The sequence below is a fragment of the Cervus elaphus genome, chromosome 29 (assembly GCF_910594005.1).
Source record: "Cervus elaphus chromosome 29, mCerEla1.1, whole genome shotgun sequence".
NCBI classification, from domain to species: domain Eukaryota; kingdom Metazoa; phylum Chordata; class Mammalia; order Artiodactyla; family Cervidae; genus Cervus; species Cervus elaphus.
The window spans coordinates 39,775,097-39,789,120 of NC_057843.1; the positions used below are offsets into that span (position 1 = coordinate 39,775,097).

Genomic DNA, 14,024 nt, shown 5'->3' on the forward strand with positions numbered 1-14,024 from the left:
TCTGGCAAGGAATAAGAGTTCCTCTTCCTGCAAACGGGGCACAGGGAACAAAGCCTAGCTTTGCTGCTGTAAAACTTTATATTATATCCACTAGAATATCCACCCTTGTGGAATTTTTCAAACCACTAATGATTTTGTGTACATAGTATGTGTGTAACTATGTATGCACATATGGATGTGTGTGTACATACACAGACACACAAATACATATTACAAATAAACTCAGAGTTTTAAAAACTAGATTAGAAATGAAGAATTTTTAAGAATGTAGAACTATATAATAAAAACAATGTTTGCAAAACAGCCAGTCCAAATTCAGTGACTTGCGTAGCCACTTCAGAGGACCACATGGCCAATCCAATAAAAACGTAGTTTTGTCCAGGTTACTCACTGGGGGCTTGAGTAATATTATTTAGGCTTATGAGTATTTTAAGTCAACCTGTGCTGTAATTATCTTACTATTTCTGTGGAAGCTTTTCTTTGATTAAGAATGGCCTGATTAACATTTTTATATGTGCAAACATACCTTTGGACTAAAAGTATTTTATGTTAAACTTTAATTTTGGCACAAGTTTTCACTTTTACAAAAGGCAGTTTATGCTAGTACCCTTCAAATATTTTATTTTGGATTTGTTTTTTCAAATCATTTTATAGATTTTTAAAATTTATTTAAAAGACAATTTTCTTGATCATGAGATATTAATAAACTCATTTTTAGATATTTATCTTTACTTTTAAGTAACCAAATATTGCAAGGAGACTAGTAAACTGTTAAGGCAGTTTTTGAAAATTTAATTTGTATCTGATTAAATAAATTATTTTCATTTACTTTATATCTTATTAAAAGTATTTTACATCAAATCTATTTTTATTATTTGTATACTTTTGGTTATAAAGTTCACATTTAAAAATTGATTATTTTTCCATTTCTGAAAAAAGTCCTTCAAACCAATACTTCCTATATAGATATATGTTCTGTTCATTAGCAAAGGGATAAATATTTGATTTTTTATTGATTTTTATTTATGATAAATAATCATGTCGTTTTGGCTTTGACAATATGCATTATTATGTGAGGACACATATGTATATGTATATAAACATATCTTTGACATTTTTAACTTTGACATTTTACTGGCATTGTCTGTTTCATGCTTGTGGATGTGGGTACTTCATTAGTTCAGTTGCAAAATACTACTGTTTTTCAAAAAAGACTTATAGTTTTTAATACATTTGCCCTTTTGTAGTATTTTCTTTATATTTCTTGATCTCATGGAATTTAATTCCTCGTAGAATATTCCTCTATATATATTCTGTATTTTGATACTCTTTATTTATTCTATATCCTTTATGTATTTAGAATACCAATAGAAGGCTCTATCTAGTACATGTACACAAAGCAAGAGTCATCACTTTTGTGCAATATGGTTCACTAGAGCTGTCCTAACACTATTAAGTGAGGAGACAATGCTTTCCAATCCCGATTATCTTACTGAAGCATGTGGGTAAAATATGTGAAACAGGTTTAATTTGCCATGTTTTATGTGTTGCCTCCATCAGTTGTGCTTTTAATCAATGAAGTCTTAAAAATTTAAAAAGGAGTGCAAAAGAGAGGTACTGACCCACTGTTGTAGGCGGAATACTAGCCTGAGCTTTAATAACTGAATATCCCAATCAGTTTACCTCCTCTCTTTACCCTAAGTGAATATGTATATGTGAACTTTTTCTATGTGTCATGTAGAATATTCAGGAATCATGTGTGAATGCCTCCAGAAAAGCTGTTTACTGATAGTAAGGTTACAGATGATTCATATAAAAAAAATTCTTAATTTTTTGACCATTATAAAAATAAAGGCTTATTTTGTATAATCTTTAAAAAAAATTTTAGGGGATGATTGTATATGTTCAGAGGCAATACGTATATTTAAATGTATTGAAATGCACATGTGCTTCATAGAGAACTTAAAGGCTTCCTGAACAGAACATTATTTTTTTTTAAAGTACTCTGCTCTTTTAGGCTTAGTGGCCATATTTTCTAAGCCAACATCAATTTGGGTTTAATGACATAAGTTTTAGTTACATATAAATATCATATATGAATATTTGAAATTGAAATGGTTCTGGGATATTCTTTGTCTTGGTTAAAGGAAAAAAAATTTTGAAAGCATTTTAATGGTCTTTTTTATTATGATTCTGAAAGTGTAAGTTTGAAGTTTGATCACAAATCTTTATGTAAGCAAAATGGAGAAATACTTTAGTTTATTTGACTGTCCACATTATCATTTTTAGTATGTGACTGTGAATCACCAGAGGACAGGGGTGAGGTCACATTCATTTTTGCATCTGGTAGGCGTCTAGCATATTGCCTGGCTAATAATTGATGCTCAATAAAGGGATTCTTTTACTTCCATAACATATATTTAACTTGAATTGCATGTAGAATATCAACTTTTTATCACACTTCATATATATGGCATGGAAATTTGGTTTAGACAAGTAATATGTGATATATATGCTACTTTTGTAGCAATAACTGATATGTGAGTCATTAGGGAAATGTGTTGGAAACTATATCAGGCCCTGAGACAGTTCATGTATGGCCTTAAGAAAGTTATTTAAACCTATTTCAATTCTCTTTTTATAAATAAGGGCTTCCCAGGTGGCGCAGTGATAAAGAATCCGCCTGCCAATGCAGGAGATGCAAGAGACCTGGGTTTGACAGTCCATGGGATCGTGAAAGAGTCAGACATGACTGAGCACGCATACATATTTGTAAATAAATAATGAACAGATTGATGATTTAATTTTACTAATGTTGAAACTTGGTAATATATGCCTAGATTTGATTTTTCTAAAAACTTCTTGCACATACTATACTTGAAATGATTTTTTAAAAATACGCAGGACAACACAAAACTTTATTTTCTTAATTTATTTTTTAATTGGAGGAAAATTGTTTTACCATGTTGTGTTGGCTTATGCCGTACAACAACTCAAATCAGCCGTAATTATACAGATATCCCCTCCTTCTTGAGCCTCCCTCCCCTCCCTGAATCCCACCCCTCTAGGTTATCAAATAGTGCTAGGCTGGGCTCTCTGTGTTCTATAGCAACTTCTCACCAGCTATATTACACATGATAGTGTACATGTGTAGATGCTACGTTCTCCGTTCCTCTCACTCTTTCCTTCCCTCACTGTGTCCACAAGATCATTCTCTACATCTACATCTCCATTCTTTCCCTGCAAATAGGCTCATCAATACCATTTTTCTAGATTCCATATGTCTGTGTTAACATACAGTGTCTGTTTTCCTCTTTCTGACTTCACTCTGTGTAACAGGCTCTAGGTACATCCACCTTATTAGAACTGACTCAAATTAGCTCATTTTTATGGCTGAGTAATATTACATTGTGTGTATATATATATATACACACATATGTATATATATATATGAAAACTTATTTATCCACTCATCTATAGATGGACATCTAGGTTGCTTCCATGTCCTGGCTATTGTAAATAGTGATGCAGTGAACACTGGGGCACATGTGTCTTTTAGAATTGTGGCTTAATTAGGGTATATGCCCAGTAGTGGGATTCCTGGGTCATATGGTAGATTTATTCCTAGTTTTTTAAGGCCTCTCCATACTATTCTCCATAATGGCTGTATCTGTTTACATTCCCAGCATTGATGTAAGAGGGTTCCCTTTTCTCCACATCCTCTCCAGCATTTATTGTTTGTAGATTTTTTTGATTATGGCCATTTTGACTGGTGTGAGGTGATAACCTCATTGTAGTTTCAATTTGCATTTTTCTAATCATTTGTGATGTTGAGCATCTTTTCATGATGTTATTGGCCACCCATAAGACTAAAATATGCACTACAGACTGAAAAAACATTGCTTTCCAACTACCAGTGTAGTGTGTCTTCCAAAATTATGAAAAAAACATAGAGAAACTCAAATGATTGTAATAAGTGATCCCTTTTCGTTACACATAATTTTTTAAAATCAGTGTCTAGTGAGTTTCTTTCTGGGAAAGAAAAGACTGAAAATTTTCCTTACTGCTTGTAGAATTTGTCCCAGTAGATATGCTGTAATTGTATTATCTTGTGTAAGTAAATTAAAATTCTATAAAAATGAATAGAGCCTTAGTATAAAAATTTATACAAGGCAGCCTGCTGATTATGTGTTGTAACAAACCAGCACTGAAGACATATTATGCACCATGCTGCCAGGCTTGGTAATATGTTTATTTCTGTAGCAATTACGAATTATATTTATAAACAGTTAATGAGATTATTTGAATTCCTTGAAGAGGTTTTTATCTCCAAAGTAGGAATCAATACAAGGAAAACTAGTATGTCTGTATAGGTACTTGAATGTTTGAAGGAATGGACATGGTCTGAGGTCAATAAATGCTGGTCAGCTATCTAAACTTCCAAGAGTTTTCACATTCAGATTACACAGGCCTCCAAATTGCAACAGTTTCCCTGTCATAAGGCTTGAGGAAGATCTTCTACATATTTCTGTGTGTTGTGGTTGCAGTGTCTTAGAGGCATTTTGGTGAATGATTCGGTTTCTCTGTGTTTACCCTGTCTTGTTTACACTAGCTCCAGTGGCTGTTGGACAATTACGAGACAGCAGAAGGAGTGAGCCTTCCCAGAAGCACTCTGTACAACCACTACCTACGACACTGTCAGGAACACAAACTGGATCCAGTCAATGCTGCTTCTTTTGGAAAACTAATAAGGTCAATTTTTATGGGGCTACGAACCAGGAGATTGGGAACTAGGTTAGTACTAAAAGATAATATCATAAACTAATCTCTCTTTTTTAAACTATAGTCATTCAGTATATTGTTTGGGCAAAAGTATTTGATTACAGATAATACATTAAGAAAAAAATTTAAAAATTAGCTCAGTTTATGAAAATCCTCAGGAAAAGGAAAGGTCATTATTCACTGAAAACTGACAATACAGAATGATGTCTTGTCCTAAACATCCAAGTAGCAAAGCTTGGAGAAAAACTGATTCTCAAATCACATAGAAATGAACAGACCAATGCGGGAGACCCTGGTTTGATCCCTGGGTTGGGAAGATCCACTGGAGAAGGGAATGGCAACCGACTCCAATATTCTTGCCTGGAGAATTCCATAGACAGAGGAGCCTGGTGGGCTATAGTCCATGGGGCTGCAGAGAATTGCACACAACCTAGCCACTAACGCTTTCACTTTCACTTTTCAAGCTATTACTGGAAAATTTATATATGATGCTTTAAAAATCAGTGTATACTGCTTTCTTCTCTTTTGGAAAATAAATGTACTAAAGATGATGAATAAAGTGACATAGTAAGTGGAAAACCATGTATCTCTTGATTTGCAAAATTACATAGAAAGATCTTTATAAATATTCTATTTGCATAGAGTAAGAAATTAAAGCTGAGTTATTCATGTCATTTTTGGAGACCAATTCAAAATTATTTTGTGAACTTACAAGTTTTGGATGTTTGAAGCTCTCAGTTAATGACATTGTCCTTTTTAACCTTTTATTAGCCTTTTTAAAACTCTTGATTGTGAAGCCATGCATTTATGGAAGCAAAAGTTTAGTATGGTTCCATTGCAAGGAAATCAATAATGTGAGGAAGATTCTTAGAGTTTCTCTGTTTCCTTTTTTTGGAAATACATATGAGTGTTTTTATTAGTCAAAATATGATGAAAATAATACTTAAAACTGCAGAGCTTCATTTTACTGCTGTATTTTTTACAAATTATCATAACATATTTTGAATAGCTGAGCAGAGTCTTATGCATGCTTCTGATTTCTTATACCTTATGAAATCTATATTTAAAAGTATAAATGTATAGCTGCTATACAATATATAACAGATGATATACCTTGGGTAAGAGAGAAGTCACAGCCCCATAGTATTCTAGCAAAGAGTTTTTAATATTCTTAATAAAATAAACAGAGCCTTTGTAATTGACTTCAATGTAAATTTATACAGAAAAAAGGAATGTGACAGTTTTATGAGGATTACAAGGTCTGTATGTATTCAGAGTGTGAATGATTCCTTTCTGTTGCATTGTAAGTGATTGTACAGCTTTCAGATTGCTGAAGGTTCTGTTCTCTCAGAAATGTATTTTCTTCTATCCATACTTCAAAAGAATAGTGTATTTTAAACTGAAGAATATGATTATTTATTCATAGTAAAGGAACTAGTTTCCTATCACTTGAAAAAGTCTTTTTGTTTTGTTAGTTATTTTTTTTTTCCTGGAACCACAAAAATCATTATTTGGGGACCTAATCTACTATATCCTAGCTGATGGATCAGTAGTTACGCATACTGTGCCAATATTTTGAATCTCTGGGCTTCATTCAGCATTCTAATAGCTGTATTGTTGTGCCTCTTTTGTTACTGAAAGGGATTTCAATGAATCCTATTTTGAGGCTCCATTCAAGCCCTGAAAGGCATCTTTAAAATAGAAAAGGACAAAATTGGGGTTGTTTGGGTTGGCGAATGAGTGGAATCCATACTCTAGGCTCTATAAGTACATGTTGCAATATTGCAGCTTTTACTTTCTATCTTCTTTTCTTCCCCTTCGCACTATATGAGTTGTGTCTCCTGCTCCTTTTAAAATTGTATGTAATGTTTGAAATTAGAGGTGGAAAACAAAGCCTAGAAGAATAAGGAGAAAAGAAATCTTATGGAGAAAGTTTAAACAAATACTGTGTTATGAAGATAGCAGAACTCTAATGTAGAAAAGCTAACAATGGTAGGGGTGAAGTACCAGGGACTCTTTCTACCATGGAAACTGTTTTAGCATTCATTTTCTATGCCTAACCCAGGGAACAGAAAGAAAATCAGTATAAATCATGAGGCAGACCAACTCAAGATACTTTTTTTTCCGAAGCAAACCGTATGTAAATTGTTACTTATCCATCAATAAAATTATCTGGTGAATTCATTCAAACCAGAACCAGACTGTTTCTCAAGTCTCTGAAGCTAAGTAAAAGATGAGTAAAGTCACCGTGTTTCTAAACAAAGACAAATCAAAGGGTATCTTTTGTTACCACAGAACATACTGATATCCCCCAACCATCTCCAGTGGCACAGAGAGAACCGCCTCCCCACCACCACACCCAAAGTGCTGATTTATAGGAAACTGAAGAGAAACTACTGATAGATACTTCATGTATTTTGGGATCTCACAAGAGCGATGTCATTTTATTTTGTAACTTTGTCATTGGCTTTTCCCTCTTGTTCTGCTGTTTGTGTGGGAGAACAGGGCTAACTGAGTTTGTGGTATTTGTTTGTTTGTTTGTTTTTGTATTTTGCTCTATTTGGCAGTGGATCTTGGAGAAAAAATCTAATGTCTGCAAATGGAAGGCATTAAGTTTTCCTACTCATTTATTTTACTACAAATATGTAGGTATTCAAATACCTATACCAATAACTGTGTAGGTATTCAAATTGGTAGGCTACCTTTTTAGGCTATCAATATTATTTATATAATAAAAATTTTATGTATTTTCAAATATATAGGGTTCATCTAATGTGTGTTCTTGGAGCTTGGAAGTAAAATTTTGTTTTATTTTTATATAAAATATTGAATCCACACTCCACTTGCATTTTTTTTTTGTAAATGAAAGAAAAAATTGGAAAGAGCACTGATGGCTTGCTATATATAGACTTGTGAAAAACTACTATTTTCTATTTGCAAAAATTTACATATTTAAAATGTTATTTTTGAAAGAATTTGCAAATTTCATTCAGGGTAAAACTTTGTCATTTCTAATAACAAATATGGTCTTTTTCATGAACATGAGGAAATTGTGACAATTTTTTTATCCAGGTGGAAATTTGCCATTTTCACAGAGAAATTTCTCCATATCTGTTGTGACACATCTTATTCAGCCTGCAAAACTGATATGAATCCATAAAAACAGAGACTAATAAAATATGTTTTGAAATCAATAGGATTAAATGCCTGCTTTTTTAGGTTTCAAAATATTAAATAATAGACTTCATAACATCTTGTGTCAATGAAGTTATCTTAATCACCCCTGCAATAATAGAACTAGAAAAATACAGGACTTCTTCAAGACAGTAGAGTTAATATTTTTTTCCTCTTTGTTCTGCATAACTACTTTATAGTAACTTCTTGGTGTGCAGCCCTTTATCCTGTTAGTGAATATCCTGTTAATATAATTTTCTAAATTATAGCTAAAATATAAATTTGAAAACAAAATGTAATATAAATCAAACAAATGGACTGTGACTAGTATTTAAGCAAAAGTTTATAAGGACAGATTTTTCTTAGGGCCTTGAACTGATTGATTCAGAATCTTATTTTGATTCTTCAAATGTAGCCACTGTAAAAATACACAGGTGTCCAGAACAGGTAAATCATAGATATATAACATTAAGTTTGCCTTTACCTATTTTTCCAAATATGAAATTAAATGGAATCCTATATGATTGATATTGACTTGACTGACTTTTTTGTGTCTCTGTTTGCTGTTCTCTTATGAAGAGGAAACTCCAAGTACCATTACTATGGGATTCGTGTCAAGCCTGATTCCCCTCTTAATCGCCTCCAAGAAGACATGCAGTATATGGCTATGAGACAACAACCCATGCAACAGAAACAAAGGTAGCTTTGGGGATTGTCACTGACATGTCAAAGTTATGGATTTCTTTAGCTGTTTCAATTTTTTTTTTCTGAACGAGTAGAACAAATACCTAAGTGAGCATGAATATCACTATTGTTGATATGCTTTCACTACAGACAGTTCTCAAATATGATTTAGAATTTCATTCATTCTGTTTTCTAAATCTTTTAAAAATTACTCATCAGACAGCTTGTTTGGTCCCTTTAAATAAACGTGACATCCCAAACTATTCCAATAAGGAGACTAAACACATGCTATAAGAGGCATCTGGAGAAATTTGTCAGTATTCATGAGCTTCTTGTTAATCTGCACATGTTTTTAAGTCATTCTTTTTGACAGTATAAATTCTTGCAGAATGTTTGGGACTTCTTGCATTTTCTTTGACTCCAACTTTCATAAATGTAGAATTGTAAATATTAGGGCTTTAAGATATCTCAAGCATTCATGAATGGATGGGTGGATGATGAATGAATGGATGGATAAATAGAGTTATAGATCTTAGAATTGAAAAATACATCAGTGTAGTCTGCCTCCTTAGCCTTGTGGCAGTCAAAGCACTAAAACCCCTGTTTTTGTTTTTGTTTTTATTTTTTCAGATAAGTCCCAGAGAGGTTAAATGATTTGCACAAGTGTGTAAAACTGCTACATAGCCAAAGGCCTTCTGTCTCATGTGACTTATATCACAGTTTGGAGTAAAATGTAAAATCTTTCCCTCTTTACTAATAGAGCTCAGCCATCGCAGTAGTTCCAGTTTTTGTTTTCAGTTGAGCATGCAGTATTTGATAGGGAAAAGAAGGACTGCACATAGGTAGTCAGGTGATCTATGTCAATCTGCTTGGTCCATTGATCTGGGATAGTGAGTCACCTTGGCAAGATCTCCTCCACATCATACTGGTGTAATCAGATGCATTAGTTCTAAGTTACTGCTGGAGAAAAAGGATACCATGCAGTGTGCTCATGCTCAGTCATGTCCAACTTTTTTGTGACCCCCGTGGACTGCAGCCCACCAGGCTCTGTCCATGGAATTTTCCAGGCAAGAATAATGGAGTAGATTGCCATTTCCTCCTCCAGCGGATCTTCCTGACCCAGGGCTTGAACCTGCGTCTTTTGCATTGGCAGGTGGATTCTTTACTACCGTTGGACCTGGAAAGGCCATACCATGCAGTAGCCCTTTATCTATTTAGTAACTGAGCACCGGTTGCATCTCTAACATGTGCTAGGTCCTGAGTGCAGAGATAAGACACAGTTCTTACCTTGGAGGAGTTAAGAAATTAGATAACCAGGCACATGGAAATTTTTTTTTTTTAAGGTAATGCAGCCTGTGTGCATGCTATCACTTCAGTCCTGTCTGATTCTTTTTGACCCTATGGACTATAGCCCTCCAGGCTCCTCTGTCCATGAGATTCTCCAGGCAAGAATACTGGAGTGGGTTGCCCTGGCTTCCTTTAGGGTATCTTCCCAACCCAGGGATTGAACCCATGTCTCTTGTGTCTCCTGCATTGGCCGGCAGGTACTTTACCACTGCTGCCACCTGGGAAGCCCATAATGCAGCCTGCTGCTGCTACTGCTGCTAAGTCACTTCAGTTGTGTCTGACTCTCTGAGACCCCATCCCTGGGATTCTCCAGGCAAGAACACTGGAGTGGGTTGCCATTTCCTTATCCAGTGCATAAAATTGAAAAGTAAAAGTGAAGTTGCTCAGTCATGTCCGACTCTTCGCGACCCCATGGGCTGCAACCTTACCAGGCTCCTCCGTCCATGGGATTTTCCAGGCAAGAGTACTGGAGTGGGGTGCCATTGCCTTCTCCGATAATGCACCCTAAGAAATGCTAAAACAAAGCTTTGATCAAGGAACTGTTGGACTACTTTGCCAAACTGTTTGAGCAAAGTCTTGGAAAGGGAGGATTGGGAAGTTTCACAGAGAAGGTGCTATTTGAGTAGGGAATTAGAGGGATCAGAATAAGAGAGGAACATTTAGGCAGAGGGAATAATGTAAACACATGTACCACTTAGGCATAAAGTCCATGACATCTCTGGTGAATACACTCTGATATGGTGAGGTTGATATTACAGGAGGAGAACTGAGAAGATTGGGTCCTTTAGGGTTAAAATTAGACTTGAGTGAGAGATGGGATTTTAAGAGTAGTTTGGATCACAGATGAAGGGATTTGGTTGTATATGGAGTTAATGATTTTGTGCTTAGAAACTGTCAAGACTTCAAAGACTTGCTTCCAAACAAAGCAGTGACACATTCAGATTTTGTCTGAAGAGATTACTTTTTGATTTGGGGCAAGACCTTTTTAGTGGAAAGAGACTGGAGGTAAAGGCGCTTGTAAATATAGATATAATTTCTAGTATTCAGGACTGAAGAGTCAGTTCAGAATTGGCTATTACATAAATTATGTTTCACAGATTCTCAAACTTAGTTTTCAAATTACTGATTTCTGTTTTTTGCGGTATAGTCAATGAAATATATTAAGAAGAGTTCTGGGGAAGAAACACAAAACAGTCCCTTTTATGGTTGGAAACAGAGTGTGTGTGAGTTGGAATAAACTGTTATTTGTCTTGATTTACAATTACTGTTTCCACCTGTTAGTGATAACGCTTATAGCTTTTACTTTCTGGTATAGTCTCTGCACTCATGCATAGCAGCAGTTCACACTGGAGATGTTGGTGCAATAAAGAAAGAAAAGATTAGTTCAAAAATAACATATCTTCAAACTTAAATATGAACAATGCCTTGGTAAATTGCACCTAAGATAGCTGAAGCTTACTTTATCCAGGGATGTCACTGCAAGTTTTCATGGAAATGGAAGCCTTCCAGGAACATTCTTTTTACAAAGCCTGGGTTAGGTAAGCAAAATCAAAGAGTTACAAAGGTCTCCTTATGAAACAGATTTCAGAGCTATAAAGTTTAATGAGCTATGAAAACCCTGCAATCCAAGTACTGCTTTTAGAATTAGATATGATATGGTTGTATTTAAGAAGTGATATAAAATTCTCAGTGATATTCATAGTTCATAAGACTTTAGTTTCTTACAGTGTTTGCTTTCTTATGAAATAAGAATATTAGAGAACCAAAGGTGTATTGAAACTTCTTTTAATATTTTGTTGTTATTTGTGAATGGTACAAGTTTTGGATTATGGGCAGTTTCTCTTGGCATGGTGTCATGGATGATTGCTTCTGTTATCAACTTCACCAACCCCTCATTGGGATTAGGAGGAATCCTAATTTGTTTTTTTAGTATCTCTGAAGGGTTATATCAATGGCAACATTGATGGGCTTTAAGTGAAGCCAGTTACCCCACTGAGAGGAAACACTTGCACAGAAGAGAAAAAGTGTCTCTTCCTGAGTCTAAATGCAAGGGTTAAAGTATTTGTTGAACACAGTGGAAAAAGGACCTATTGTATCGTTTGCTTTATAGCTTATAAAATAAGATGGTTTGTACAGAACAGAATTTTGGACTCTGTGGGAGAAGGTGAGGGTGGAATGTTTCGAGAGAACAGCATCGAAACATGTATATTATCTAGGGTGAAACAGATCACCAGCCCAGGCTGGATGCATGAGACAAGTGCTCGGGCCTGGTGCACTGGGAAGACCCAGAGGAATCAGGTAGAGAGGGAGGTGGGAGGGGGGATTGGGATGGGGAATACTTGTAAATCCATGGCTGATTCATGTCAATGTATGACAAAAACCACTACAATACTGTAAAGTAATTAGCCTCCAACTAATAAAAATAAATGGAAAAAAAAAAAGATGGTTTCAAAATTCAAATGATTCTACTGAATGTATTAAATTTCACATAAGAAGAGACTGCCATCCATCCTGGTAAAGTACGAGGGACATTTGAAAAGTTTAAAATAGTTTATATCATCTACTAGTATTTAATATTTTAGAATATTCAAATTGTTTAAATACAGTAGGAGTTTTTTATGAATCTATATGTGCACATCTTCCATAGTGTAAATGTATGTGCTTCACCTGTTCCTATAAGAAAATTCAAATATAAACAATAATTATTTTATCCAAAAAAAATCATTTTTTGGAGTTCAGTTTGTGCATTTTTTTCTCATTACTTTGGAATCACTGTAGCTATAGCATGTATAATGATTTTTGTTTTGCATAGCTTTATAATTTTTAGAACTCCTTTAATATGGTATCTCATTTGAAGATTTGACAGGGCAGTAGAGGAAATTTCCACTTATCTGCAAATCAAATTCCCAGCAACACCACCATATGGGAACATAGCCATGAGTCTGGAAATAAATGGAAACAGCTTCTGATTGAAAAACAGATGTCACAGAGCCCATAGATTAGCTTAATTGAAAAGATGAAGCCATCCTCAAGTCATTTACCTAAAATAAAGGAGCAGATTAGAGCCCACTTGATTCATAGGCAGTCGTGAGATATAACAGCTGGCAAGAGGAAATATAAGTAGACGAGTGTCTTTGATTCCCTTTGGGTTATTCAGCCCAGCAATCTGCGCACATTCCATGGAGGAACACGTAGACCTAGGCACTCCAGTAGGCCCTTTAAGTAGCACTATAGTGACTAAAATCTAGTCTACACAATGTGATAACTGTTTGGCATATTGATGGCATTATAGGTAATCAGAAAGAGGTTAAGTACTCTGATTAAGGAAGCAGGAGAATGTGTAATAATTGGGTAATTCTTAAGACCTTCCTTTTGGAAATATTTCACATGAAAATAACTTCTGCACTTAAATGAGGTAATCTTCAGTTTTCAAGGAATTTTACTCATGGACTAATTTGCTTACTCTAATATAGACAATAAATAAATTAGGTTAGTGTAAAGCAAAAAGGAGGTGAATAATTTTCAGCTTTATGATCTAAATAAAAATCTTTGCTGCAGTTTCTTTTTAATATTTAAAAGACGTACATAGAGAGTGCTGGCACATATATTTCGGTTATTCTTCCAAATTCTAGTAGCAAAAGTGGTGGAATAGAGTCAAGTGCTTTTGACAGTGTGCTTTGCTGCATTTGATTCCTTCACCAAATACATAACAATCAATGGTGCATATAGAATATGTCTGTCACAGAATCATAGAAAGAGTTGGAGCAAGGGGTCACCTAGTGCACCTAAAAGTGCAGTTTTCTTGATGAAAAAACTGAAGTCCATAAGAGTAGGTAATGTATCCATGATCATAGAGAAACCAGGACAAGAACCCAGGCCTCTTATCTTTGATCTTACAAGATTCTTTCCCCAAAGAGGTAGTATAGCCCAAAGAGAAATGTACACATGTTAATAAAAGTTTTGCATATGAAATAAAGGGGAAGATTACAGTTGAGTATGTCCTAAATAAGTGAAGAAATGTGTCACTTCCTGACTCT

General features: G+C 34.7%; 1 protein-coding gene across 7 annotated transcripts in view; it reads left to right on the forward strand.

Annotated features, from left to right (window-relative positions):
- The window catches only part of RFX3 (regulatory factor X3), a 311,370-nt gene that overhangs the window by 227,279 nt on the left and 70,067 nt on the right, over window positions 1-14,024 (forward strand). For all 7 annotated transcript variants that reach the window (XM_043890994.1, XM_043890996.1, XM_043890995.1 and 4 more), the window contains 2 exons: window positions 4,613-4,794; window positions 8,536-8,655. In XM_043890994.1, the coding sequence (XP_043746929.1) occupies window positions 4,613-4,794; window positions 8,536-8,655 (302 nt within the window). The remainder of the gene's footprint in view (window positions 1-4,612; window positions 4,795-8,535; window positions 8,656-14,024) is intronic.